Raw genomic sequence first — 27,960 nt, 5'->3', positions numbered from 1 at the left:
ATTTTTTGGCCCTGTATGAAGACCGCATGGTCTCGTGATCATTGAATCGGCAACAAGGCGCCGTCTGGCGGCGATTTGGCACAGCGCCCACTAAAGCTGCACAGTGTCACTGAGTCGCTGCTCCACATCTAACGTACCACGGTTTTTTCCTCTAGCAGTCGTTTACAGTTGCCTCACACTAAACGCAAGCCTTCAGCAGGGTTCACGACCTATAAGAACTCTTCCCACACGTGAATGATGCTGACGTCACTCAAGAAGCAACGTCGCGCTTGTTTTGGTACCGTGATTCTTGATATCGCATTCAATGGCTGGTGGTTACGATGAACATTTAATGTATTGTTACAGTCGTACGTCGTGATAATTTAGTTACCACGTAGCGCTTGCCCATTCAAATGGCCGACAGTATTCAACAATAATAATCGTCGGGGTTTAACGTCCCAAAACCACGATATGATTATGAGACACGCCGTAGTGGAAGGCTTCGGAAATTTGACCACCTGGGGTTCTTTAACGTGCACCTACATCTAAGTACACGGGCCTCGAGCATTTTCGCCTTATCGAAAATGCGGCCGCCGCGTCTGGTATTCGAGACGGTCTTCAAAGACTGAACTTGCCCATGTTGCTCATTTCAAGCGCTTTATTCCTCGAGAGACTGTTTGACTCGCCCTGTGGGCCTCGTCTGCGCGGAGGGAAATGTTACCGTCGTACGTAGTTTGGGTATAGGCATCTGTGTAGCGGGGAACAGGGAAGTTAGAGAAGAAGAGGAGATTCGCCTGGTCGAAAAGGTCCTAATTATATTATCTAACAATCGTTTAATGAACATTTCATTATAACAAGAAAAAAATCAATATTGCCCCAACATTTTTTCTTTACTATAAATTATCTTTTTCGCATATTCCTTTTATTTTATTTTTTTCACAAAGTCTACTGCCGCACGCTTCGTGGCCGATCACCCGTAGTGGGTTGAGCTATTCCCCTAAGGAACCAACCAACACACCAACCAATCAACCAACCTCGGTAGCGCGTTCGTTCAACACCTTAGCGTCTATATACCGTTACGTCGAGTCTGAATAAAGCCTTTCGTAGACGTAACAGTACGGAAGCTGGACAGTTGACTTCCGTGACAGGATGAAACATAGTCCTCCAAGTTACTTTTCTGTCTTTTTTTTAAATCTCAGTTGCCCAGTACTGCTCCTCCATTCTGGAAATTAAAGCTACATCAACGCGTTTAGGACCGTAACACTTCAGTTGCTACAGGCAACAACGACAGCCATGAGTTCATATGCAGGCGACAATGAAATCCGGCAGCATGAAATGACAAGTCACCTTGATAAAAGATCAGATTCCCACATCGGGAACGGCTGATCGTCGACAAGCACACGATGAAGAGGCCATTATTCTTGGAAACCGGCGCATACAGTTACGCGTGTGATTGGCCCACCTCCGAAGGCCGCAATTCTACTCTCGCCGGCGCCGGGCTTGTCGCGTACGACGCCCCCGAATTCTGTAAGCTGTAACAAGTTTCGCTGGAGAACGAAGACCTTCCGCACGCGTGAGGGATGGACTAACAACCATAGGCGTGCGCAGGGTTCGATCAGGGGGAGCCAAAGTCCACCGTAAAATGTAAGAATTTCATACTTACCTCTTTACAGCTCCGTAAGTATGGTAGGGAAAATTTATGAAACTATTCGCATGCTTAAGAAATATTGCAGTGATAGTTGATTCAATGATATCAGTGTTGACGGACCTGTTACTTTAGGCACGCGATGGAATAGTTTCGCGTAAACAGATGTGAGTATAGCCGACAAAAGAAACCACGAATTCGATAAAGTTAGACAAATGCTGCAACACTCCTCAGCACGTGCCTATTTTCTGGTCACCGCGCCCAGAGCAGCCGCGTCACATGGTTACATCGCGGAAGATGCGGCAAGATATGTAAATCTGCCACCTATCACAAATGCAATGAGGTCGACATTGAAGTCAACTTCCGCGAAAATGTCGCTATATATTCCTCGCGATAAACAGGTTCTGCAAACAAGACGGCGTCAAGAAGCGGGGGTACTCCTGTTTATATGCGTACATGACATAAGACGCAGGAAGAGATTTGAGCCTCGTAGAAAAAGCAGTATTGTTGTGCTCCTCCCACCGTTCCGCCTGCAGTACGTGTGTGGCCTGGTTCCTTTTGTGCACGGCGCATTTTTTATTCAAATAGCTTTCGACACGAGTGATGCGGCTCATCATTTCTGTTCACTTACAGACTTCCTGAAGGCAAGGTTTAAACTTGCGTGCGGTAAGCAAACTTGGTTACAACATATCTCTTTACAGCAGCACTTTGCGGTTGCTGGTGGTAAGCTCTGTCGCGTGTCGCAGCGTGTCATTGCCATTGCGAATGGAGCTTTCCGTTAGTATGTATATATCAAGGGGAGAGGCTGAAGGGCTAGGAGAGGGGGAGGGGGGTCAGTCAAGTGAAAAGGTGATGATGATAACGATGTCCTACGTCTATCTAGTTGACAGGACTTTCTCTTTCCGATCCTGTTTCATTTCTATATATACGGGCAACGCCGTTATAAGTGATGAAAATTATTTGTCACAAAACCAAAGTATTAGTATACATCGGGTATTTCTAAACAATCTTCCTCTCCTACCTGCAGTATGAGGCCTAGTTTATTTTTATTTATTTATTTGTATTTATTTACGCAGGCATGACGCCATCCAGCCTTCGTAAAAGTTGTTACAATGATGTCGTCATTGGTATTTAGCAGTAGTCCTCGCCTTGGTAGTTTCGTAATCACTGTCCTCCTGTCAGTGTTGTCGCTACCCCTATCCTCGTCGCCCGGTGAACTACAACCCTTTCTGACGTCATTTATACGCTGCACTCGAGTGGCAGAAAACCTCTTCATTCACTTATGCATCCTGAAATCACATGAGGAAGAGCGACCTTACGGCACACACAAAACGCACGTCAAGCCACCTGCAGATATCACAATTCACACGTGGTAACTGAATTTGCAATCGGCCACCCTGTGAACACCATAGCAAAAATAAAAAAATAAAAGAAAATACATGGGAACGCAAGACACGTCACGTGACATCCAGGTCTAACGTTTTTATTTCGTAGCTGCCGCACCGGCCGCTATGTAAACATATCGTATCTCACTCTGAGGTGCCGCCTGGGCACATGGAGTTCGTAGACCCCGACACCTTTTTGGTTTTTCTTTTTCTTCGAAGCGTCAGCAGCAGCAGCAGCAGCAGCTGGTTTCGGTTACACCGCTTGCGTATTGTACGGGCCGTCTCGCCTGCGTCTCTGTCAGGGACTCGTTAGCGTACTTTATCGCCACGTCTACCTCGCATGATCCATCGCGAACGCGGAAGCAACCGCTCGCGCATCAGGGGTTGGCTCAAGGAGCGAGGAACAAGCCCCACGCGAAGGAAGGGACGGGGTTGCCGCATGAGCGTCAACATCAACATTCGTGAGAAGGTCTTTTGAGGAAGCCGACCACGGCTGAAAACGGGGAGCCCGTGCGGGCAACACGGTATGGCTGGTAGATCGGCCCTGCGGTAATTAAGACAGTCGAAATAAAATTTTGGTTTGGGCCGTTTGGTTCGTCCCTGAAAACGTCGACGAGAAGCGCAGTGACTGAGGACAGCGATGACACAAGAACACAGGATGGGCTCAGGAGCACAGGACTGCGCCAATCCTGTGTTCTCGTGCCTTCACTGTCCTCGTTCTTTGCGCTACTCATCAATGTTTTCAGCGATTAAGACAATCCTTTGTAATCTGCGCACCGCACCGCAAGTACAAGCTGAATAGGTGATCAGCTGATGGAGGGTAGGTGTGAAATCAGTCAGACGAAATGTTTGTTTTCGCGACAATGGGCGTGAGCGTAATCAGAGGCATTCTGCAAGAATTCTGCTCCAAGCTTTTGTCGTTAAAGGGACACTACAATGAATCAATTTTGACTGATAAATTATTCTTTGAAAACTGTATGGTGGTTAGTTTCACTATCATAAGTTTATTACTGAAAGAGAAAATGAAAGTCTATTAAATTTTTAAATTTAGCTCCGAAATTTGCGCGCATGTACGTCAGCACGACATGATTGAATTCGATGGGTTCTTTCCGTATTTTGACCTGATAGAATCAGCTAAACTTGTTGAAACTTGGTATGTTAAGTATCCCGCCCTCTCAGAGGACAATGTACTTCATTTTTACTGCCTAAGCACTTTGTAGGCTTTACTAGATGTGGTCGGAAACTATGACGTCACAGCATCCTGGTGCGCGAACTGCTAAGTGAAGTCCCAGCGGTATTTTCTCCTTACGCGTTTTCTCCATGCATCCTCGTGTGTTCTTCAGAAACTTCATAATGGCTAGGAGTACCAGCGCGTTTTCCTCCGAAGCGCCTGCCTCGCTTCACCTGAAGGCACTCAGCTCAGCATAGAACCGCCATAATTTGAGCAGCTTATTCTTAATTTTCTTTTCATGTTTGATGCTTATGACAAAACACAGAAGCTTAAGACGATTTTTTTTAATGCGTCAGCATACTGCCACACGCGCTCCTCTCTTTCTATGTTTTATGTTACCGCCCCCTTACACGTGTTACTACTGCCTTGCGCAAGCCGCGCCAGAATGTCTGGGAACATCTCAGATTGTAGTAGATCATTTTGCTATGATTGCGCACATGACGAGAATAATCAAGGTTATTCCAGAGCTTGCGCGACCACCAGTGATAAGGCTAGAAAGTTCGATGCGTGATGTATAAAAGCCGGCGCGTCCCAGCCATGATCAGTTTTATCGACGGCCGACGCTTTGTTCGCCGCTATCGCTGTACGGTGTGTATGTTGTAGTTGACTTTACGTTTCCCGGCCTCAAGTTCGGCCAAATAAAAAGTTTCATCTAGGACACGCTGACTGCTGCCTTATTCGTCGAAGTCACGACCCGTGACAATATCAATGCCGATGTTGGTAACTTGGGCTGTGGTAAGTTATGCTCTGTCGTAAAAACAACTTACCCATCATCATGGACCGGCACGTGCTCTTTTCATTCTCTTTACAGAAGTTGTTTAAGCTATAGTAACTTGTGCTCCTTCGTGCAGAACTTAACCTCCCTGCCTTCCTTCTCTATCACTTCTTCTCTTCGTGCAAAACTCCTCGGGTGGGTATGAGCCACAGGAATTGAGCAAGCCCCCCTACCGTGCGCAGAAGGTGCGAGTGTCCAACGAAAACGAACACGTGAGAGAGAGAGAGAAGAGACAGAAGGAGATAGAAAGAAAGAGATAGAAACAGAGAGAAGATTGAGAAAGAAGGAAGCGAGATAGCAGTAAAGAGGAAGAGAAAATAGAGATGAATAAAGGGAATAAAGACATAAAAATAGAAGACATAGAAAGAGAGAGAAAGAAACAGATGAAGGTTTTCTACTGCTACTACCTGCTATACCGATGCCGCTCTGAAATTGAGTTCTAGGGACTGCCGCAAACTCAACAATTTTCCTACAGTCCAAGAAAAGAAAAAGAAGCATTGTTAATCTTTCTGGTGAGTCCCCCCCTTCCCACGTATATTACTCCGTTCAAAAGAGATATGTTAACTCTCCTTTGACTCCCATGAGTCACCGAACAGAGTATAATGATCCTTAAAGTGTGTTCGCGTGTCCCTTTAAAGAGAGTCATATACGTTCCAACTAAGGACTCACAAAAAAAAGTCAAAGGATTGTTTATTTTCTAAGTGTGAAGGGTAAAACTGTGCTCTTGCGCATCCCTTAGGCCACTCCCATCCCAAGAGAGAGTCTGTAATTTCTTTTTTTTTCAGAAACCGGCTTCTTCATTACTTGAACTGAATTTAGGTGGCGTTGCGAAAGGTGGGGTTAGGGCAGTGTGTCCATGAAGGCAGTGTCCACTGCCCTAATATGGCAGCGTACAAATGAGGGCGATGTACACACCGTGAAACCGAGGAGCGATTTTGGGTTACCCCGCTCAATTAAAGCTTCACAAGAAACATTTCTTGACATTCACATTTCCTAACCTTAGCAATTATAAGCTCCTTAGTGTCAACTTCTAGGCATGTTAGTTCAGGAAAGCTTAACTATCCCCAACGAAGAACAACTGTGGTAAACGCCCAAATTTGCATTCCCGTCTCACCACTAGGAGCGCACACCTCTCGCTCTAACTAACCAACGTGAAAATAAAAAACAAAAAGAAGTGATATGTGGATTAGTAGAAGCAGGGTAAGTGCAGATGCTATCTCGCTATTTCTACGCGTGTCATGAACGAACCAATACAAATGATCGATATTCTGCAGAACTTATCCGGTTCCTTTGATGGATTCGAAAGATAATTTATGAAAATTACACGCTTCAACTTGCGCCTCCTGGGCAACGTGTCAGTTGCAGACGCATGCGTGGCAGGAGAAGAGATGAACGTTGGGTTGCAACCTGTAAAAGTACAAGGTCGGCTCCAGCAATGATCAAAAAAAGAATAAGAAAGTCTGTAGCCGTAAACCACGAAGTCAGGCAGCAGGCTTTTCGGCGCGTAGTATAACCCCCCCAAAAAAGCAACTAGAATTCTAGGCATGGAGGCTAAAAAATAACAGGATAAACAAGTCACGCGCAACCACGATCGCTAGGAGGCTTGCTAATAAACACAAAAAAACGAGGGTTTAGGGTTCGCAGGGAGCGGCGTGGAAAATTATGACACCTGCAGCCGCAATCCATCACGCCTCTACTGGGAGTGAGAGTGTTCTGCGCCGGTGCAGCTGTCTCACCGACCCGAACATGCACGCCGCTCTTTACGCTTGTTTGCTTGAGGAGTAACACGTTACGGGTTGCCCGTGGCAAGGGTCCTTCGCAGCACGCGATTTCGGTTGTTGGCCTTGAGGCATCAGCGCTTAAACTTTGTCATGTCTGTCATATTTTTTTTTTGTAAAAGTTTGGCTTGCTCGAACGTTCACAGGTATTAGAGTCTAGTTTAAACCAGCTTTGCAGAGTTGGTGACGTGGTAATGTTTCACGCGTCAGTTGTTCAGAGACCGTCCATGTTTTGTCGCGCTCTTGCTCCGACCCCGGCACATTCGGGTGAACGCAACCCCCAAGGTGTCCTTACCCTGTTTGAGTCACTCGAGGTTGTGTGTTTTTTTTTGCAAACGTATTTGCCGACAAGCTTTACAGGCGAGAAGGTGCAGGCGTCCAGATTTAACTACGCATACACTGAGCACTATAGGCTGTTTCTGTAGGCTGTGTCTGCGGGTACGCACGAGGCATAGAAGCCTATTTAGTCGGTCATCATTTTCTAGTCTAAAGTTTGCTTTCCAAGTAATAAGTTAATATTTTTGTAAAAGGAGGGGAAGAAGAAAAATGGCAAGTGGCGCAAAATTAGACACACATTCAATGTGCTGCGAGTAATATGCTTTCATGGGAGCGCGTATACACGCCAATAATTAGCGCGTGCCGTATCATCACCTATCTGTTTCAACCAGTGCTCGGTACTTCTTCGGAAAAAAAATACAATCATCACGTCGGGCAAGGAGTCTACTTAACAGATGTAATATTGCGTGGCAGAAGCGTAGAATCGTAACAGTGCTTAACGAATCGATGATTGAATCTGCTAACCCACAACAAAAGGTGGATCTATAATTCATCACCATCATCATCAGCCCAGCATCAGTAAAGACGCTGGCCTTGAAAACGCGGCGTGCAATACAAAACCTCACGCCACGCTTCAAGCTGTCAGCTTTCGAGTCATCTTGGGCGGATGCATAAAGGACCTTGTCAGTAACTTTTTAAATTTCTATAATTTTGCCGTAACTAATGTCTCTACCGATCTTAAACCTTTCAGACGCCACCTATGAAGAACTGTCTGTAAATTCGTCAAATCGATACAATGTTACTTCAAGGCACTCGATATTACATGCAACAAAAATAATGCCGTGATACGTTTAATTATGTTTTATAGTAATAATTCCTAACTACTTTATAATTAAATATCTGTTTATCCTGAAGCCATTCGTGCTCTGCTTTTTGCATAAATAGAATGAGGCTCAGACTGGAGATAAGCGCAAATTCGTTTTCGGTTATGTTCATGATGAGCAAGGAAAAATTGCACTTTTGACATGGGTCGCGGGAAGTGGCACGTCGAAACGACTCGTAGAATATGGTTTTGCCTTCGGCAAAGTGATCATATGCGACAGTGCACTGCAAAATCAAGTTAAATGAAGACACATTTATTATTCAGGAGGTTCAACTCTACGTATCTCACTCTTTCTTAGACCCTAGTCGAGGCAAGTAGCAAAAATCAAGTGGTGTACACAATTGTGAACATAGCCTCTCAAATCATTAAAATGTTTGCCGTCTCAGAAATTCTAATGCCGAAGGTCGCGAGTAAAATTCGCATTTTCTTTGTTTTGAAGATTTTCGGATACATTTATTGACACACCCCATGTAGGTGCTCATACGTACAAGTGGGATACAATCTTCAATCAATGTTTGTTAGAAAAAAAGAGAGTTTCATTCATAATCATTCATTCATTCATTCATTCATTCATTCATTCATTCATTCATTCATTCATTCATTCATTCATTCTTCATTCAGTTTATTTAGACAAAAGGAAAATTTGCCTGGGTTGAAAGGACAAAAGGCAGATTACATCTGCCTGACTAGGGACCTCCACTTCATAACATTTGCTCAGAAACAGTGCAACAAAAATACATATTTCCCCTTTTTTGTTGAGTTGAGAGGACATAGGACCGAAATCATTACGACTTAACATTCTTAACGGGATATATCCTTTACCAATGAACGAAAAAACTAGTGAGAGATTGCGGAAAACGGAAACAATATCAGTTTCAAGGAAAATTTTTGTACATCACTAGGGACTATACAGCGAAGGACACGGAGCTTCTCTGAACGTACGAGATGGAATCCTAAGGTCAAACGTCGTTCTCGTCAGAGATCGTACAGCGGTGTCAGACTGCCCGCTAGTATTGCAAGATCTTTCCTTCACCCTTCATTCTTGATGGAGCGGGTGGGCCAAGCTGTCTATTACGCGAGGCGGCAGTGCATAAAACGAGCTTGGGAAGCCCTTTTCCCAGCGGCGACACGCGCAAAAGAGAAAGAAAGAAGGATCAGGCTCACTTGAGCGAAGAGTGGAGGGATTCATCTTTCTTGGCGCTTTTGATAAGTACAGGTTGCGTAAGATGACGTAATGATGCCCTCATTTGGCGAGCATCGCCATTCGCTCTTGTGTATTAGTTTGTTCTTCTTATTTTTTTCTTTAATGACGTAACACTAAAATGGAAAGGCGTTAGTCTTCGATACGATTTGCGGCCAGTACATCCCTCATTTCTCGCTTTCCTCATTTCTTGCTTTCCTTTCGAACGCAGCTTCAGATTTGAGCGGCGACTGCAATTTTTCTGTGCTCTTTTATAAAGTTATAGTTCTGAAGTGACTGAAGACGAGAGCTCCGCAAACGGTGCGTTTCACTCTTCGGAACAGAAAAAAAAGAATATAGAAAGATAAACATAAACAATTTATCATAATAAAGACCACATGCGGCTATGATGCTGTAGGATTCAGGTGACATCAACCTGCTTCGGGCAGCTACGCATGTGGTATACATTTCCCCACTTAATATACTTGAATAAGTGTATCATGTTCTAAACGATGATAGAAAATGCAAACACATCGATCAGTTCAAGCGAAGTTTAAACTATAGAACGACGATTGCGCATATCACCAGACTAGCAAAAAACCTGCAGTGGCAACGAAGCAACAGTTGAGGAGACGATGCACGAACTAGCTAGAGAGCTTCTGAAGGAGATGTCCCACTGTCGCACACGTTTGTAAAGCAGGATGATAAGTTATGCGTATTTTATTGGAGAGTTTCAGTATACCAGTAAAGAAGCCAACGCAAGCGTTATCATTGCGTGCTCGACGGTGCGCATGCGCAGAACGTAAGCTCAACCGGAGCTTTTACCTAGGTACGTTATTTATCGAATATGGCGTGCAACGCTAACGCACGGAAGCGGATCAGTACGTAAGGCAAGATGGCGACCCCAGTCGAAGTGGGAGCCGTCCGCTTCGGATCTTTCGAGTCGTCGGCTCGCACTAAGCTCGTTCACTGACCAACGATGCTCGTGCATTTTAGTCATGTATTAGCTGTATTATGGTAGCGTACACCCAGTCGCAATAGTAAACGGGGCGTTGCCTCCACAACAAATACGAATTTCTGTTCTATTGATGCGTAATGTTTCTTGTATAGCTGGTGACTGAATAGGTTTCAATATCAGCTACAGGCTGGAGCACTTATTTGGAGGTTATGCTCCCAGGCAAAGCGAGTTAGCTGTCTCGAACAATTCACGTCCGGCTAAGTTTTGTCCTTCGATGTGGCTCAATGATCGAGGATATGCATGTGTTTGCTGGGATCCACATACATCCGAGATTACAAATGAACTAGAAAAAAAAAATTCAGAATAGGGCAGTTAGATTTGTTCTTGGTAGCTATAACCGGCAGCTTACAATTACAGAAAGTAAACAAACTTAAACTGCAGGAACTGAGGAACTGTTATTCTAAAGGAGGCACAAACCGCGAACAATATATCTAGGCAGCACACTATATATCAAAGCGACGGGACCACTGCTTGATGTTCAGGAAGTTTCCTGTTTCCTTGTGGAGGTAACGTCTGGAGTTATTTCTGATATATTCGAGAACTGTTCGAGATTGCAATAGTTTGCCATCAAGTATTGTACATAACGCATCAAATGATAATGCTGCGTACTTCAACGCATGTTCATGTGTGCTGTTAAGTATGAACATCGCTGCTATGATGACCTGCGGTGCGATGCAGGTAACTAATAAACAAGTTTAAAAATGAAGGTTCGCCAGCCGCGTACTGCTAATAAATAAGTTACGTTTTTTTAAACACGATTTCGACTACCAGCACAGAAGGCTTATCGAATACATACACTTGGTAGTTTACCGGTTGGTAGTTCGCGCTACACGTCCTATCTCGTATTTCTCAGACTGTATAGCGCCTACTTTGCGCAACCTTGACGATGAACGAACACCAATTGCCCCACTTTGTATCTCAAATCGATCATGATGACGATGCTGATGATGATCCTAGGAATATTGGCACCTTTGTTTTGTTCCTTTCTCGTTTATTTTCGCCTTCTTCCAACACTCACAATTAGTTACTACGCCCTGATGTTAGAGAGCATAAGGGCGACATGGCGCTCGCCATTTTTATTGTTACATTCGCGGCTTTTCCAGCGGAGGTTAGCGAATCGATAGTTAAACGTGGCTTTTCATCGAGCTACGCTTTCAGATACATGGCGACCTTTATGACGTCAAAGCATTCGCTCATCCCTGCCCCCCTTTCAATATTAATATCTGGGGTTTTACGGGCTAAAACCAAGAACATGGTTGTGAGTAGAGACCGGATTTTAGGCAAATGCCTATTTTTGTTCCTTCCTCTCCTATCGCGCCACTTTGATGTGTGAGCATGAATTAGAGGTCAAGAAGGGCTTTCATAGAGTCTTTATAATGCCTATCACTGCCTGTTCTTGATCTTTGCGCCTAAATGCTTACAAATGCCTATAAATGTCTATTTTCAAAATTGGCGCTTATAGGCACCGGGTGCGGGGCGAGTTTGGACTGGTGGCGCCTCTTTCGTTGGAGGCGCGGAACTAACGGCATGTGAGTGCCAGAAAGGAGCAGACGCTTGGTGCGGGGACGCGGTGCTGGATGTTGGCTGCGCTTCATTGTGCTCTCGTCGTTTGTGTCCTGCGCTGCCGAAAGGCCACGGGAACCAAGCCCGAGCAGACAGGCTGCGCTTTAGGCTGCACAAACAGCTATGCAAACATGGATAAAGCTGGGGAGTAGATACAGTTCCATTGGTTCCCGTCTGCAATCGCCGTCGCCGACGGCATTGTTCGCGCACCGGCCGCCAACGACGGCCCTCGTTGCGTTAAGCTACATGAAATACATAGAATGAAGATAGCTGCTGAAATATTAGAATCGGCGACGCATGGAAAAGAAAAGAAAACAAAACGGGAACAGGAGTTTGCAAGATGTACACCGGAGGAACAACATGTGCGATCGGCCGAACATTGCGTAAAGAAAGCCGAAAATCGAATAGGAGACGTAGGGTATCCTTTTCAAATGTTGGGAGATAATGTTAACGTGTAGACAGAATAACAAGGCATTAAATATTCGGCAGATCCCAAGCCTTGTGGGAATCGGTTTCATGCGAAGCAGTCAGCGAGTAGTTCTATGCTGCACTGTAAACCACTTTACACCCGTATGGGTGTAACTTGGTGTCTATAACTCACACCCCTACACCCCAAAAAATAGGTGTACCAAGCAGGATTACACCTATACAATGGGTGTAATTTCAAACTTTCACCCAATGGGTGTGGTTGGGTGTAAAAGCATATTACACCCAAATGAAAAAAATGGTGTAGGGTGTTTATGCACAATTACACCCAAACACCCAGGCAAAAATTTCCATAATTCGAGTGGTTCCCCCCTCCCAGTTGGCTCCCATTGAAACGCTAGAAAGCTTACCCTTTAGCCAGTCCTTTCAAGGGCGCATGACCTATTATAGTGGCTCCTGCCACAGAAGGAAAATGCTGGCAGCAGCACTAATTTTATGGTGCATATGAAGCACGGCATATATGGCCCTTACATATACAGTGCAATCGTGACTGAATACAAAGTCATTACCTAAAATGTGTTGACACACATTGCAAGATGTTCACACAGTTATCTAATAGTACAAAATAAAGTCAAGCTTTTATAAACACAAAGCTCGTACATCCGAGACAAATTCTACGGTATTCAATGACCTTTCTTGAGTGTGCGGAGCGGCATCGCGTATGTCGCCAAACAAGGAGCACAAATGACATGGAGCACAAATGACCAAGGCGTTTGTGTCAAAATATGAAGCAAGGGCGTTATTTCCACTTCATAATGAGGAATTCAATTTAACACGCTTCATTGTAACACAGGCGTATAGTGCAGTATGGGTCTTAGAACAAGCTACACCCGTGCGAGTGGGGTGTAATAGATGAAACCGCCCTCGAAAAGGTAGCAGTTACAGGGAGAAGCACAAATGAACCTTCTTCCCTGTCAGCCCCCTGGGGGCACTACAGACACCTGGTCCCTTCGGGCGCACCCCAGAATGAATTTTCCCGCTGTAGTTGCCCTTCCCAAGAAGGGAAATATTGGTGCCACTTCTTATACCTGCACTTATGCAGTTGATAAAATAAGGTGCCATCGTCTTAAATGGGCTGCATAACATCAGTGTATCTGTTTGAAATCAACTGGAACACACAAGGTACGGTCTGGTCGTTCTCCTGTTAAAGAGATAGTTCAGAAATGTGCAATTCCTTGATGAGAAAATGGATTGATAAAGTTTCAAAATTCCAGCAGTGCCCACACCATTGTGCCTGTTGTCGACTTTCTTAGTAGGGTAAACACTGTCATCACACAGCTGTAGCTAATACACGAGCAGGGTATCAATGCTCCGTGACAACTCACGCAACATTTTAAGGACTCAGAATGTCGTTTCCCACAGCAGGCCTCCATATTATCTCTTTTCTGGGAAAGTACATGAGTGAAGTAGAAAACTGTGCACATTGCTGGAATTATGAAATATTTCCCACTTTCTCAAAAGCAATGGATTGTGGCTCCAACACAAAAAAAGTGAGCAATTGGGCCATGACGCGCACGTTGCAGCGCATGCTGAATGCGGTAATATGCAGGAAATGCATGAGATTAGAGAAGTTATGACCACGACAGCCCTGCAGAAGCATTACCTACATAACAACAGTTCAATCAAATTTTACACGGGCATGTTCAGAGAAATTTAAAGATTATCCCTTTCCAAGCAAAGACAACAGAATCATTGGTAATTGAATAAAACGAGTATTTATTTCCTTTAAAAATATTGACAAAACTTAAAGCTTGTCATTTAGCTCAAAAATAAATTTTAAAACAATATTCGATGCAATGATTTCACTGACAAGTACTGGCAGTTTTGTTAAGCAAAAGTTTCAATAGCAAAAGATCCCAATTATTAAAACTACTGCAAAAAAGTCACAAATTCCTTTGAATATAAAAACTAAGCCAATAACCACAAAGTGGAATGACCTGTGAGAACATGTTGAAATAGGCAGAGACAATATGGCTTGTATTAAAATGTCACAAGAAAATGAGCAAGAAATTGAAATGAAATACTAGTACCGCCATAATATTCAATTCCGTATAATGTAAAACAAATAACTACTCGTTACCATATGAAAATATAACTTTATGGCTTAAGCTCGAGTTAATCACAGGTGGCGACATACTTTAAGCAGAAGCTAAGGCCTATTTTCTAGGCTTTCTTGAAAATGTTCAGGAGCTTTACTACTTGTGTCCTCGGAGTCATTACCCACTGGCCAAGAAGGAGCCATTCAACAGCGACGAGAACGTTGAACGCCTTGTGATGGCAGTCGATATTTAACAGCCAATGTGCTGCCATGAGTGCAGCTACTCATTCTTCGGCATTGGACCCACTGAAGAGCAGTTCTTTGTCCACATGGAGGAAAAGCTTGCTTGCATAGGGAAGATCGGGGCCATCGTACACAATGCAAGGTGTTATTGGAACGCTCGCTCCCTGCATGATAAAAAATAAAAAGATCATTGTCTGGAATGCGCTACGCAGACTTCAATTATTTGTTTCAGTAAATAACAGTTTCTGTACCGTGTACTATCGTGAGTAATATGAGCTCGAACATGAGAGCACGTGTAAAATAGCCTTAAAACTGAGATAGGGTGATACGTGGATGGCGTTGCCGAAACTGGAAGGGAGAGGGGGGGCGCTGTTCCGCTGACTGTTGGCACTCCCGCCTCGCTAGCGTTGCTGCGAGGTGTCGATCGGCTGATTGCGTGCCAATGACCGCTAGCAATGATAACAAAATAAATAAATGAGGCGCAGCAAAATCCTCAGCCGACACCACCGAGATACCGATGCGCAAGCATGGCCTGCGCATCGTGGAAGGCTACGTGAGAGCCGATATCTCAGCAGCTACCTAGTCTGATGTGGCTGTTCGCGTTGATGGGAATTCATATCACCGCTAGCGGCCACTGACACTCTCTAAGATGCTGTTTCGCATCAACAATATCGAAGCGCGAGGGTCAACAGATAGTGGAAGCGCGGCGCCCTTTCCGCTTTGTTTCCGACAGCCGCCGCTGCGAATCAGCCGACGTAAGGTTCAAGGCTGTTCGCCACGCGCTCGCGTGTTCGACCTCATATTGTTCACGATAGTACCATCCAAAAATGAAGCTCATAACATGGCCCATATGGAACAGGAGAGAATTAACAGCTTTTCTACGTGCAATTAGCTTGTTTGGGAAAGAGAAAGTACTATTTGACAAATATCATCCGCATTTTTAAAGAAAAAGGAGCATTCTTTAGTGGCATGAAGGATTCCTGCACAGCGATAAAAAGCATATAAAACAAAACTCTGGACAAGGACTTCTCTTCAAGGCTGCAAGTTGCAGCCTTGAATGTCTTATAAATCTTATAATCAAATGTCTTATAAATCATTAGGCTTGTCTTTTACCAAATAATATCATTGTAGGTGGTCGTACAAACTGCGTTTTTTAATGTTTGTACACGTAAAAGTATTTAGCGAAGTTACAACGCCAAAGCGAGGCGAGGCGCATATAACTCTTAATAACCACAACAAAATAATGAAAGCTAGACATAACGGAACCAAATAGAACAAAATAAATTGTGCTCGAACGCGGGCACTCAGGCGTACGCACGAAGGGGGGGGGGTGCACCCCCTAGTCAATTCAGACAGAGAGGGGGGGTGCGCAAAGTCTGCCCCTATACTTTGACTTTTTAGTAAGGCGGGGGGAGAGGGGCAGCGATTAACCTTCCTACTTCCCTCCCCCCTGATGGGAAACCCTGCGCACGTCTAAGTGCACACTGATGCTCGAACTAGCGCTTGCACAGTTCAGGTAGTTAAGGCGATTCGGCCACACACAGACATGAAAAATTCATTCGAACACAAGTCAAGTTTAACGAACGGCTCCCCGTGCACGGGTGCCGGCATTATCAGGAAACCTATGTTGCGGATTAATTAAAACGTCGGTACGAATTTAACGAAACGGAATGTATTAGCACTTAGGCGAGCTTCGGACGGCGTACCTAAAACGAAGCAACGTGCTGCGTTAAAATGACCCACACGCATCAACCCGAGCATCACGGTAGTTTTAGCGCACAAAACGAACACGGACGGAAAAGAACGACGCGGACACCACGTCGTTGTTTTCTGTCCTGTTTTTTTTACTTGTGCGAAAAAAATGCACTTGAATTACCAACAGGCCGAAGCATACGCGCCTTAGACACGCTTGACGCTTAGAGGTAACAGGTGCCGTCACAACCCAACTATTCTTAAATCAAAATAGTGGTTCATCGAGAGCGGGGCCCCCTTCCAACACCACCGCCGACAGGAGGGCACCGCCACAACTGCGTTCAAATCCCCCTCCGAATCACAGCCGCGCATGCGCACACTGCTTTCAACACCAAACAAAGCAAAGCTTGCCCGCGCCTAATGTCACACAACTTTGCCTTCATCCCGATGAAACAATACACTCACATATGCTCGCTACGTTAACAAATGCTCACCGATCGTCAACCAGTTAAGAAAAGCTTAGTTAACGGCATTAGATCGCGCTCTCGGAGTTAACAAAGCGCTGGCCGTAGCAACGTGATAGTGGTACATACCGTTTCAGTTCGAGTGCTCCACGATATGAAGCTGCAGGTCTCCCTTTGAGTATAGTGCATCTTCGTAATAAGCAGCACTGGCAGAAGGTAAAGGACGAGCACACAGCGCACACACACTTCAAACAACCGAAACACACCGATTGCAAAACTCGACCGATCGGGAGGCAATGCACAACACACGCAGAAAACGATGGAGTCCGGCTGGTCCGGTGGCGTGTCTGAGCGCGTTGCTTAAGTCACGTGGTGATAGAGCTGTTCCGCGCGCTGCGCACGCGCGGCGGCTGCGCCGGCAGAGGAGGTGGCGCCCCGGCCGTTGTTGGGTCGCGTGGGCGCAGCTTTCTTTCTGCGGCAGTGTTATGTTTTGTTATGCTTTACACAGTGTATTCGAATCGCAGTAAGCATTGCGACGACACAGTAAGGGCTGCTTGACTACAAGCAAGGCTTAAAGTCTCCCTTCACTGGAGGGGAGGCCCTCACAAAGCGGCAATATATATGTATATATATAATCTCAAAGAGAAGATCGCCTAGCAGCGATCTTTTCGCCGCTAAACTGGTGCTGCTGTGGTCTCAGCGGCTCTGCTACGCGCAGATCGTGGCTTGTTGGAACGCGGTGAGAGCTGTCATAGCGAAGAATAAACGCAGGATTTCTCGATATATCGGTCAAGATCCACTTTCGCGGTCGTATTATCCAGTTTTGGCAAAAATGTGATGGTATTAAACTCATGAAAATGTATTATTTTCAAGGGATGTTGGCAGGAAATAAAAACGAAAACGTATTAGGCTAAAAAACGTATTATGCAGAATCGTGTCAACGAGATTTCACATTATATGTATGCTATAGATTAAGCGTTAGGAGAGGTGTTTGCGATGATCACAGAGCAGTGAAGCCAACTGTCTCTAAACTGAACAAATGCTTATGAATGCTAAACAAATACATATATTATTCCGAATGTATTTCGGGCATTCATTCAACGTGTCAATCCAATCAAGCAATAAATGAAATTATTTTGGAAATGATTTCTCAAAAATAAATCTGGATGTAAAGGCTTAAATATATGTGAGCTCAAAATAAGTAACATCAGTTGACTCACTGCATTCAGAACCTCAGGCACGACAATATTATATTTTATTGTCACTACCACTTGCCTAATAAAGTAGGCAAAATACATGCATCTTTGCATTACAGCAGACTTGTGATGCACAACTAAAAGAATGAAAATTGAGTGGCAAGCTTAGCAGACCAAGGTGAACCATTACTGATTCACGAGCAGGTAGCTTCACACTCAGGTGCCTCGCGAAACAGTATCCTGTGCCAAGACGCTCTGTCGAACAGGGTGGTGACCCGTGGTTTCAGGAGGCGTTGCCCGTGGTGTTCAATGTCTCAGTTAATTGCATTCAGCAGTACAACGATACCTGTTTACACCTATGGGTCAATTCACTGCGTGAATTGACCCATAGGTGTAAAATCCAAAGAACACCCATGGGTGTTTAACAGAACATACACCCATTGCACACCCAAAAATGAAAAAAGGGTGTGCGAAGGGTGTGCAAAGAAGACATTACACCCTTTCGGATAATATTGACAGAAAAAAAGGGTGTACGATAGGTGTTTTATCGCAAATACACCTATGAGGGTGTGAAACGGTTTGCAGTGTGCTTTCTTTTTTCTTTTTGGTGTTGAGCCAAGCGTTACGAGGTGGATCGACGTGTTTTTGTAAGTGCAGTAGTTGTGTACACATCGTGATCTTACCAGGCACGTCGACTACGCTGGCGTTCAAAGGGTAACTTATGGTCTGACGTAACGTCAGCACCCACGTTACAGCATATATGTCAGTATTTTCGCAGTGAAGTGCACTTTACGGTGCGATTACGTGAACATCATACGTAACTTTCGTTTGCGTATTCCTCCGAGGTCGAGAAACGCTTGAATATCGCTTGCTGAATCATATAGGAATACAAATGTAACGTTTATTACACTGCTATAAAAGCAGAACAAAACTGGAACCCCAGACGTTAACCTGACATAACGCCTGTATTGTAGAAGTATCATGTAGTGTTTATTGCTTTGTTGTAAAATTAGATAGCAAGCACCACAACCACGATTGACGTTGCACCGCCATTACTCCTGCATAGGCTGTTTTTCCAAACCAGTTTATAGACCTGGCGTGGCTCTGTGGTAGAATACCTGATTGCCACGCAGAATGCTTGGGTTCGATTCCTGCTGGGATCCTAATTTTCATTCTTTCCATCCGTCGGGTCAACGCTGCCGATATCGGTTTTTCTTAACGCTCTCGCATTCAATGTCTGTTCTCGCCGTTCTTGGGTAGATATAAACTGTCAATCACCTGTGGCGCATACCCGTGCACCGAGGCCCGTGGTAAACGGGTATGTGCTACACGTGTCTCGAGGAAAGGGTTTGACGACGTACGCGACAGGATTTTCACTTTATTCATATCATGAGCAGACAGTCATATTCGTCAAATCCGCTTACCCTTCCATGCCAATTTTGGTCTACACCAAGTTAAGGAGGCGATCACGAGAGCACCCAGACGTAGGCGGCTAGATAAACAGATACCTAGACAGAAACGCTCAAAGCGCCTAGGGTTCGCTAAGAAATGCTTCGCATTTAAAAAATAGAAATGGTGCTACTTACATCTAGCCCCACATCGCAGTTTATTGCGTTAAGCTTCGTCTGCGGGGTGCACTTGCAACGCTATTTGCACTCGTCGTCGCCTTTATATTCCGTGATGTCGTGCACATGACCTGCCTTCGTGCAAGCGGAGACTCTTCTCTAGAGCAGACGCACGAAAACGCGTGCGGCAGCTGGTCAAGTCTTTGAAACTGCAGCGCAAAAAAACTGGCAGCGCCATGGGTGCACTTGCGCTGTCAGGACTCGCTTTCGCGCCAGGGGCCCTCCAGACAATAATGAGGAACAGCGAGTTCGGCAGTTAAAATGCAAAGATGCTTATTTTACATCGTGTCGCCAATCGGGCCTGCCTCATTTGCAATCCCGAAAGGGAGGAAGCATCGTGCCCCCTCTGGTCCGTCTCCGAACGAAAACAAACGCCTAAAAGCACAGCACCACGTAAAGAAGCTGACTCGTTTGATGTTCCGACAGCGCTCATCCGTGTGGACATGAGAGGGACACCGTGTCATTCTTTCTAGATGACTTGGCGGCCATTAAATGCGTCCACGACCGCAAATGACTGCGCGGGAGTCTGCCTGAAGCCCGACGACGGGCCCCGTTGTCTGAACACATGTCCAAGAGTCGAACGCTTCGTGCATTGTTCAAAAGAACACTGTTGCTGCCGCTGCTCTTTGCCTCTCGGCAACAAACGCAACAGCATACAGCTTCGACTTGTTCAAAAAGAGACGCCGCGCTTCTCTTCGGATACGTGCCGAAAGTAGCAGAGCCTGCTCCGCGTCGTCTGCTTCACATGCCAGTGCTGTCCGTGCCGCCGCTTGGGGCGCTTTTCGGGAGAGGCGTAGCTGGCGCCTTACGATGGCCGCCCGGTGCCTATACACCTTTCCACTGAGGCGCTCTTGGACGCTGCCATATTGCCAGATAGTTGACCGCTAGCGACGTCTGGCGGCGGCGCCATCTTGGGCTGTTTGCTCTCCGGTCTTTCCGCCGAGACGCATACATTCCTCGCATCGTGTGTCGTCAAACTTTTCTCTCAGAGCTTTCCTCACCGACAAGACGGTCGGCATCGAGTGTTTTGCGATTTGTGTATGAACGGTGCGCGCTGTACGGCCGTGTTTCCATTCCGATGGCCGGTGGTGCGTCTAAGGAGCTTGTCGACTTAGGAGGTAAGATCACTCAACATGTTTCTGATTTATGTCACCGCGTTAATGTTCACGACAACGTTATAGTGAGAATTATCACAGCGAGTAAGATGAAACTGCACTTATTGCTCGTCAAATGCTACTACTACAACGCTGCATACCCGTGCCGTTGCCAGAAAATTGTTCACCTAGCTGCAGTAAATGTTGCAGCGCAATTACGCTGCAGTCGAAGGCGAGCGCTCGCAGTTTCTAAGTGACAACAGTTCGCTGTAGCTGTACTGTATTGACATCGTGCTTGTCCTGTTTTTCAACGTGGTAAAAGTCAGCGGTATATTGAAGCTAATCGAGAAACATCGCTATTGACACGCCGCGATATGTTGTCGCATGAGGCCGAGATCCGCGGTCAGATTTTTTTGTTGCCATCAAAAATGATTAATTGCGTGTGGCTCCTACAATTCGGATCGCAATAGTTGAGCTCATTGCCTAAGGGAGGCATGCGACTGTCTGCAATCTCGATGGACGGATCGTAAATGTATAGATGCGGATCGAGCAAAATCGCCGTCCATTGTTTTCGTGGGAGCATTATGCTATGATTTATCGTTGTGAGCAGTCGTTGTATCTTAGGAGGTAAGCTGTCGCGCAGAGCTCGTAGACACTGGTTCAGTTATCGATCACGCCGATCGCATGTTCGTGAGGGCGAAATGTGAAAATACTCGTGTACCTACAATTACGTGGTCACAAATAAAACCTGCAATTACATGAGGTGTCGTTGCTCTTCTTGCCTTTATTATTTTCCACTTTCTGTGAAAAATAATATATTCACGCTAATTGGTACCCATCCGAGGAAGCCAATAACCCTTCTGTTAACTTTTTTCCAGATGGCAGGAGCCATGAGCACCCTAACATGGTGAACGAATGGCTGGACGACATGCGGGAGTGGCCTGCTGTGAGAGCCCCTGACATAATATTTTACCTGTTGAATTCCAAAGCATGCGACCTGCAGGCCGTGAAAAATTACAGGTCGCTGGAATCCTACAATTATCTACAGAGCGGTTGGGTCGGCAAGCTGTTGGTCCACCGTATAGACCAAGAGCTTAGCTACGTCAAAGGAGAAGTTTCTCCATCACAAGCTCTCAGTGGCATACCCCGTGCTGCGTGGATTTGTGCGAAAATGAATGGGGAGGTCATCACGGCTGGCTGCACCTGTATGGCTGGAGAAGGTAAAGTTTGTAGCCATGTGGGAGCCATATTATGGAAAATTGACATGGCGGTTTGTCAAGGGTTGACAACAAAGACATGCACTGACCAAACGGCAGCCTGGAACGCAGGCACGAAGCGAAATGTTCAACCCTCAGCTCTAGAAGACATAGACTTTCATATGCAACGAGGAGCTGTGGACACCCAGGCTACGAGGCACCCAAGGCCAATGTTTGTGCCACAGACAAAAGTGGAAATACAGAAGCTGCATGAGGAATCACCATATCCTGACCTTTTCACTATACCTGGTATGTATTTCAGATCGTACACCACTGTGATTTTCACCAGTGCTGGGAACCTAGTGCTGCTCTATTACAAAAGTGACCCACTCACTTTATGTCCATCTGTATGCAAGAGTGCATTACAGGTTGCTTAATGTGCAGATGAGCAAAAAAAAAAAACTGCCTGAGACAGCTTAGAAAATGCAACATTCATTGTCTCTTGAGAAGTTGCTTCATGTCCTGTCAACAACCTGTTTGTTTTTCTAGTTTCGTGTTACATAATTTTGTAAAGATACAATGTTAATGAGAACAGACAATGATGCCAATGATTCCTTGGCATCATTGTCTGTTAGTCCTAATTAATATTGTGTCTAACAAAGAAAACAAGCCCTTAAATTTACACTTTTCATAATTTTGTAAAATTGTTCCAAACAAGTTTAGGCTTCCATGATTAAAAGATGCTTCTTAATGGCTGTTGAGATGACATTCATGAGAACTCAAAAAGTTTTTGCATTGAATGAACACGGGTGCAAGAAAATAACTTCAGCCAGATTAGACTGATCAGGGATTTGAAAAAATTAATGTGCTTATAAACTGAGCTTGCTGTTGACTTTCTTGGCGTAAGATAGTATGATTTCTTCTAATTGCATGCAAGTTTAAATATTAATTTTTTTGTACCATATGCAGAAATAAGAAAAAAGCAGTGTTTAGATGAAAAGCTTCGAAAGCACCTGTGCTTTACTACTTTTATAGCGGAACAGGTTCTACTAGGTGGGAATAAAATGTTTAGAGTGGGAAGAAAATTGACACGCTCAAAAAGGCTATTGAATATGTGTTGTCTGCTGTCTGACCCAAAGTGTCTGTTGTGCCAACAGCACTAGCTTTGATAGACTTGTTTGAATGACCCTTGTGAGGCTGCAATTTCTGTACTAGGAATAGTATTTTCAAGATGAGTGACAAAACTTTTCAATGATTTCCTGAAACACTAATTGAATATTGGGAAATCAGATTTGTGCAACATTTGGGAAATGTGCGGCTCTGCAAGAGTGCTTTCAATGTTGGTGAGCAACATTTGTGATCAAAGTTGCCGCCTTGAAGACAAGTTCTCTTGCCGTAACGTTGGCTCTCATGGCATTCCCTGCTCAGTTATTTCCCACTATTTCAAACGTCAACATTGCTTAAGGTACGAGGCCAAGTGGCAAAAGCGATTATTTTTTCAAAATGCAATTTTTTGTTTTTGGTAATGTTAAATTTTGCTGCACAATGTTTCTGTCTATGCAGATTTTTTCAAAAGATACAAGCAAAAATGTGAGACCACCCATCACCTACGAAACCGAAACTGAAAGTGCCAGTTTTGTGTTAATCAAGAATAGATTTGTATAATGTATTTTGTTGGTTACTTAGCATTGATATCAAGTGAGAACATGTAATAATGCTCTAAAAGCGTTGTCAACACATCATTTTTCTTTGCAAAAGTCATAAACTTCTCACCAGGTAAACACGTAACATGGTACATGTGTTGTTCACACTCAATGGCACGTACGTGAGCCTGTAAACCATCAAATTTGCTTTCTTTGACGCGGTGTGTCATTTCGATAATGACAACAGAAGCACATTTGATAGTTTTAAGCAAATTCGGATCGATCCAGGCCTCCGCACAATAGAAGCTCGCCTCACCAATAATCAGCACCGCACCACGAAAGCATCCCGTCATGGCACCGCTGCAGCAGTACTAGCTTGAAAAAACAATTGAGAGGTGCCCCTCGAGCAAGGGCACGGAGTAGTAAGGTCCACGATGGAACTGGCAACAAATACTGAGAATTATAGCGCTCGTAATCAGCTTGCGTAAGCGCTGCCCCTGTTTCCAATCTTTTTTGTTGATTTTCTCAGAACTTGAATTTCTGCTATTTTTTCGCACGCGAACAGTCCTAACTTTTTTGATAATAAACATTTTTCATTAAAACTTGGCACGCTTCCTTATCCATTTAGATGGCGTGCAATGAACCTCAATAAGCAAAATCGTGCCAAAAGATTTAATATGGCTGCCTGTTATACGAAGGTGCCCCTAGTGCTAGTGCATACACTTTTGGTTATTTAATCACTATGTTTTTAATATTCAGCAGATCTCATTTCTTTTGGTTCATTGCACAAGCCAAAGCTTTTTTCATGTCCCTACAAAAAATGAACCTTTTTCATGAGCGGAACTTGAGTTAGGATCGTTGGCGTAAGGTCCTTTTTAATGACATTTTTAATTATGAAAAATTAACAAAAATTAGGACTTGCTTTAAAATGCTCACATGTACCTAAAAAGATGTGTTTTATATTGTAGGCTAATAATCTCTAGTGATTATCACTTTTTAAAAAATGTTTTCCGACACTTGGCTTCATACCTTAAAACTGCTACTTGTTCGAATTTTGTGATAAAAGGAAAGTGCCTTAAATCTTGCCATGCCTCTTTCTGTATTGCTTGTTAATCCAAGAAAAGCTCTTTGGTTTCAATGGCAATATATTTTTTGGTTAAACAATGCCATTGCATTTCACAACGATTCCATCACAATATTTTCATGCAGGCACACTCCTATACGAGACGCTAAATGCCGCTCCACGACCACACCGCCCTGCAGCAGATGACGTGGTGAACAGAACGCATGGCGACCACTCATTGGACAATTCTCCTAATGGTTGTGTCTTGTGCAGTGAGTTCTACAGCAAATATGTTGCTTTGTCTGCTGCAGCTGCTGCTTCCCTCAGCTCACAAACTTCTGACCAGTGTTCACAGCTGTGGCTGTTTGCACGTAGAGTGCGACTAAGTGCATCCAATGTGGCCAAAGTGCCGAAAAGAGAAAGTACTGCAGGCGAAAAAGCTGCAACAAGAATGCTGAACCCAGTGTTCTCGGGAAATGCAGCTACGAAACATGGGAAGCGAATGGAGGCTGTGGCTCGTGTGCAATTTTCCAAGAAAACTGGTTTCTCAGTCGCAAAAGTGGGTAGTTTTGTCTGCGAAGACACGCCATGGCTTTCGGCTAGTCCAGACGGCATGATCGACAGCGAGAACGCCATATTAGAGATTAAATGCCCATTTGTGAGCGATATCACAGAGCTAATTGAACATGGCAAGTACGATGTCAGGAAGAGGCAGGATGGGACATTGGTCCTTGTAGAAAATGGGCCAAATGGCTATTATAGTCAGGTGCAAGTTCAGCTGCTTTGCACCAAAAAGGCAATTTGCTTTTTTTACGTATGGAGTGCCGAGAAAGACGTTCTCATTTAGGTTTCTTTTAACCGTGACTATATTTCCAATAATATGTCACGATTAAAGAAATTCTATTTTACCGAAATGCTTCCCCGCATGACAGACATGCTTAATGATGGCAAACTAGATGTGCCCATTCAGTACCTAAGAATTTGTGGGATTTGAACTGTGCAAATAAATGAATCTTTGTGTGTCTTTTCAATTCTGCACTGGTGTACTTGAACAAAGGTGTGGAACACTGGAAATGTTTCAGCTGATGCAGCCTAGAAGGTTTCAGTGCATTTCCTTAGGGTTCATTTATATCATTCGCCATTTTTACCACACTAAAGTTTACATAATTAGTACGTTGAGGCATAGAATGGTGGAAATCTATTTTATTAGACGCTTGGCTTTTTGATGAGGTCCGACTTAAAGTTGCAAAGTCCTGCACATACGAATACCATCGTACTGATGGTTTTCTTCGATCGTATGGGCAGCGATTGCTTGAATATTCTATATGTCTTTAAGCGGTTAATTGCGCGCTCAACATGTATGCGTACAGATGCAATCCGTCTTGTACTTGTTACTTCCTTGTTGGTTAGCTGCGTTTTTCCTGAAATGGTAAAGTAGCAGTCAGTTGGCACTCATGGTATGCAGCATGTTCAAAATCAAATATTTTTGAACTAGTAATCAACGTGTGCTTGTAACATGTTTTTTTCTGAGGAAAGGTCTTGCTAAAAGGTTTCCACAGACTGAAGCAAATAAAACATTACACTTGTTTGCTGTGCTACCATTTGGTAGGCCACACCAATAACAGAAGTGTAATGAATTAAGGCGTTATGTTCTTAGTCAACCCTTTGATTCCAAACAGCAGAGCACATTAGCTTTAATCAACAGCACAGAACAATAATGAATAAGAGCCACATACCTTTAGTGAATGCTGGTGTGTTCAATCGTACACCTTGAATTTGCATTTCATCTGTGAGTGCGAAGCCTCGGTCCGCCATCACAACATCACCATGTCCGAGGTAGTCATTGATGCCGCTATCATTTGTGATAAATTTGTCTGAGGCACGCCCTCCATAAGCTTTGGACACGAACATGATGAACCCATTCGGGGCAATTGCGACAAGAAATTTTACGGTGTTATGGGCTTTGTAGCTGCTGTACGTTTGTGCTCTTGCCATCAGCTTTTTTGGACGCTGCAGAAACACTTCTGTACAATCAAGGATGCATGTTGTGTCATCATGCTTGTTTTCCACGAATGACTGCGGCATGCTGTTCTGTATGCACGATTTGGGCAGCCATATAACAACATTCTTCATGATTTTGCTGAGCAAACTCAGCATGTATGCAACGTTGTTGCTGACACTCGACACGGATACCTTAAAAATTCGTGCAAGGTGTCCATGCAGCAGCCCAAGGCGAAGCCTCATTAGACACATTAGCAACTGGTCAGCACGCGTTAGGGTGCTTGGCTTCTTTGCCAGAGCAGACACAGCTTTCACAAGCCTCTCAAACACTATCTGGGATACACCAGTATAAAATAAAATGTCGTCTCCAGTTACAGACTCAGCAAATGATTTTCCCTTGAATCCAATGGGCAGATACCGGACATATGTGTGGTCATCATAGGGAGTGGCCTCCCACTGTGTCCACTGGTCAAGTGTTTGCACCTGCAGGTAAAAGAACATAAGCTTCAGAACCCTGTAGGTTCTTTATGTTGAGTATATGGTAAGGCTAAACTACATAACAAATTCTGAACACACATATATTTGCAATAGTACACGTATTTCTACCATGCAATCTCCAACCTGCATGCTCCAAACACATGCTTGATGGCACACGCTTTGTGGGCATGTGTATCTGCGCAAGCCATAGGTCGGCAAACTCACTCGTGAGTCGATTAACACAGACTCACTCAGACTCGGATCAAGCTGTGAGTCTGAGCGAGTCCGGGTGAGTAATATTTTGGTATGTTTGAGTCAGAGTGAGTCCGTTTGAGGAAAATTTTACTGAGTCCAAGTCCGAGTGAGTCCTGTTCAGGAAAATATTGGCAAGTCCGACTCCAAGTGAGCCCTAAGCCTAACATATAATTCTTGTGTGAATTTCACCTTTTATTGCCGACCTATGGTCTTATCTACTCATCCTCAGTGTTACTATCAGCCTGATATCGGCTTTAGTTTATATTGAAGTCTGTTCACACACATCTCAACGCACTAGCGCTCAAGTACTACCTCATTGTTTAATTATCGGAGGCATGCGTTTTGGGGGGGGGAGGGGGGGGAGGGGATGTTATCCTTCCCACCGCAAACTTCTTCATAGGACGTTCTTAATAGAAATGTTTCGTCTGAGTCGCATACTTCATAAAAATGTCCTTACTGAATGGCAACTACAGCTGAAGCACTCAAACTCAAGGTTTCTTGCTTGTGTCTTCCCTTTAACAGCACACACAGCTGTACAAAGTCAACTTTATTTAAAAAGAACATAGGAGGGCAACATTAAGCTCGGCGGATAGTCACATGGAGGCACCGCAATGAAATCTCGCACAATCAGTGTATGAACCATAGGCAACACGTCCTGTACAGTGTGCCCCAGTGGCCGTATTGCTTGACAGAATGACCCAAGAGACAACCTTAAATGTGCATTGTGTGAAGCAATAGCGTCAGGGTTTACGTAAATTGTTTTGTTTCTCAATG

General features: G+C 44.5%; 2 protein-coding genes across 2 annotated transcripts; one reads left to right on the top strand and one right to left on the bottom strand.

The window, feature by feature from the left end:
* Positions 1-20,535: 20,535 nt before the first annotated feature.
* Positions 20,536-25,300, top strand: LOC119403167 (uncharacterized). Its single transcript, XM_037670114.1, has 3 exons — positions 20,536-20,575; positions 21,430-22,056; positions 24,600-25,300. Exons 1-3 carry the CDS (start codon positions 20,536-20,538, stop codon positions 25,298-25,300), a joined length of 1,368 nt encoding a protein of 455 aa, XP_037526042.1.
* A 268-nt stretch (positions 25,301-25,568) lies between these two features.
* LOC119401781 (uncharacterized) lies at positions 25,569-27,286 on the bottom strand. The gene is made up of 2 exons (XM_037668754.2): positions 26,190-27,286; positions 25,569-25,874 (listed from the first exon to the last, which is right to left on the bottom strand). Exons 1-2 carry the CDS (start codon positions 26,953-26,955, stop codon positions 25,660-25,662), a joined length of 981 nt encoding a protein of 326 aa, XP_037524682.1. The 5' UTR covers positions 26,956-27,286; the 3' UTR covers positions 25,569-25,659.
* Positions 27,287-27,960: the final 674 nt, after the last annotated feature.

Source organism: Rhipicephalus sanguineus, chromosome 8, assembly GCF_013339695.2.
Source record: "Rhipicephalus sanguineus isolate Rsan-2018 chromosome 8, BIME_Rsan_1.4, whole genome shotgun sequence".
Lineage (NCBI taxonomy): Eukaryota > Metazoa > Arthropoda > Arachnida > Ixodida > Ixodidae > Rhipicephalus > Rhipicephalus sanguineus.
Note: the sequence above shows the minus strand (reverse complement) of the source record. Positions and strands in the feature narration are given on the sequence as shown.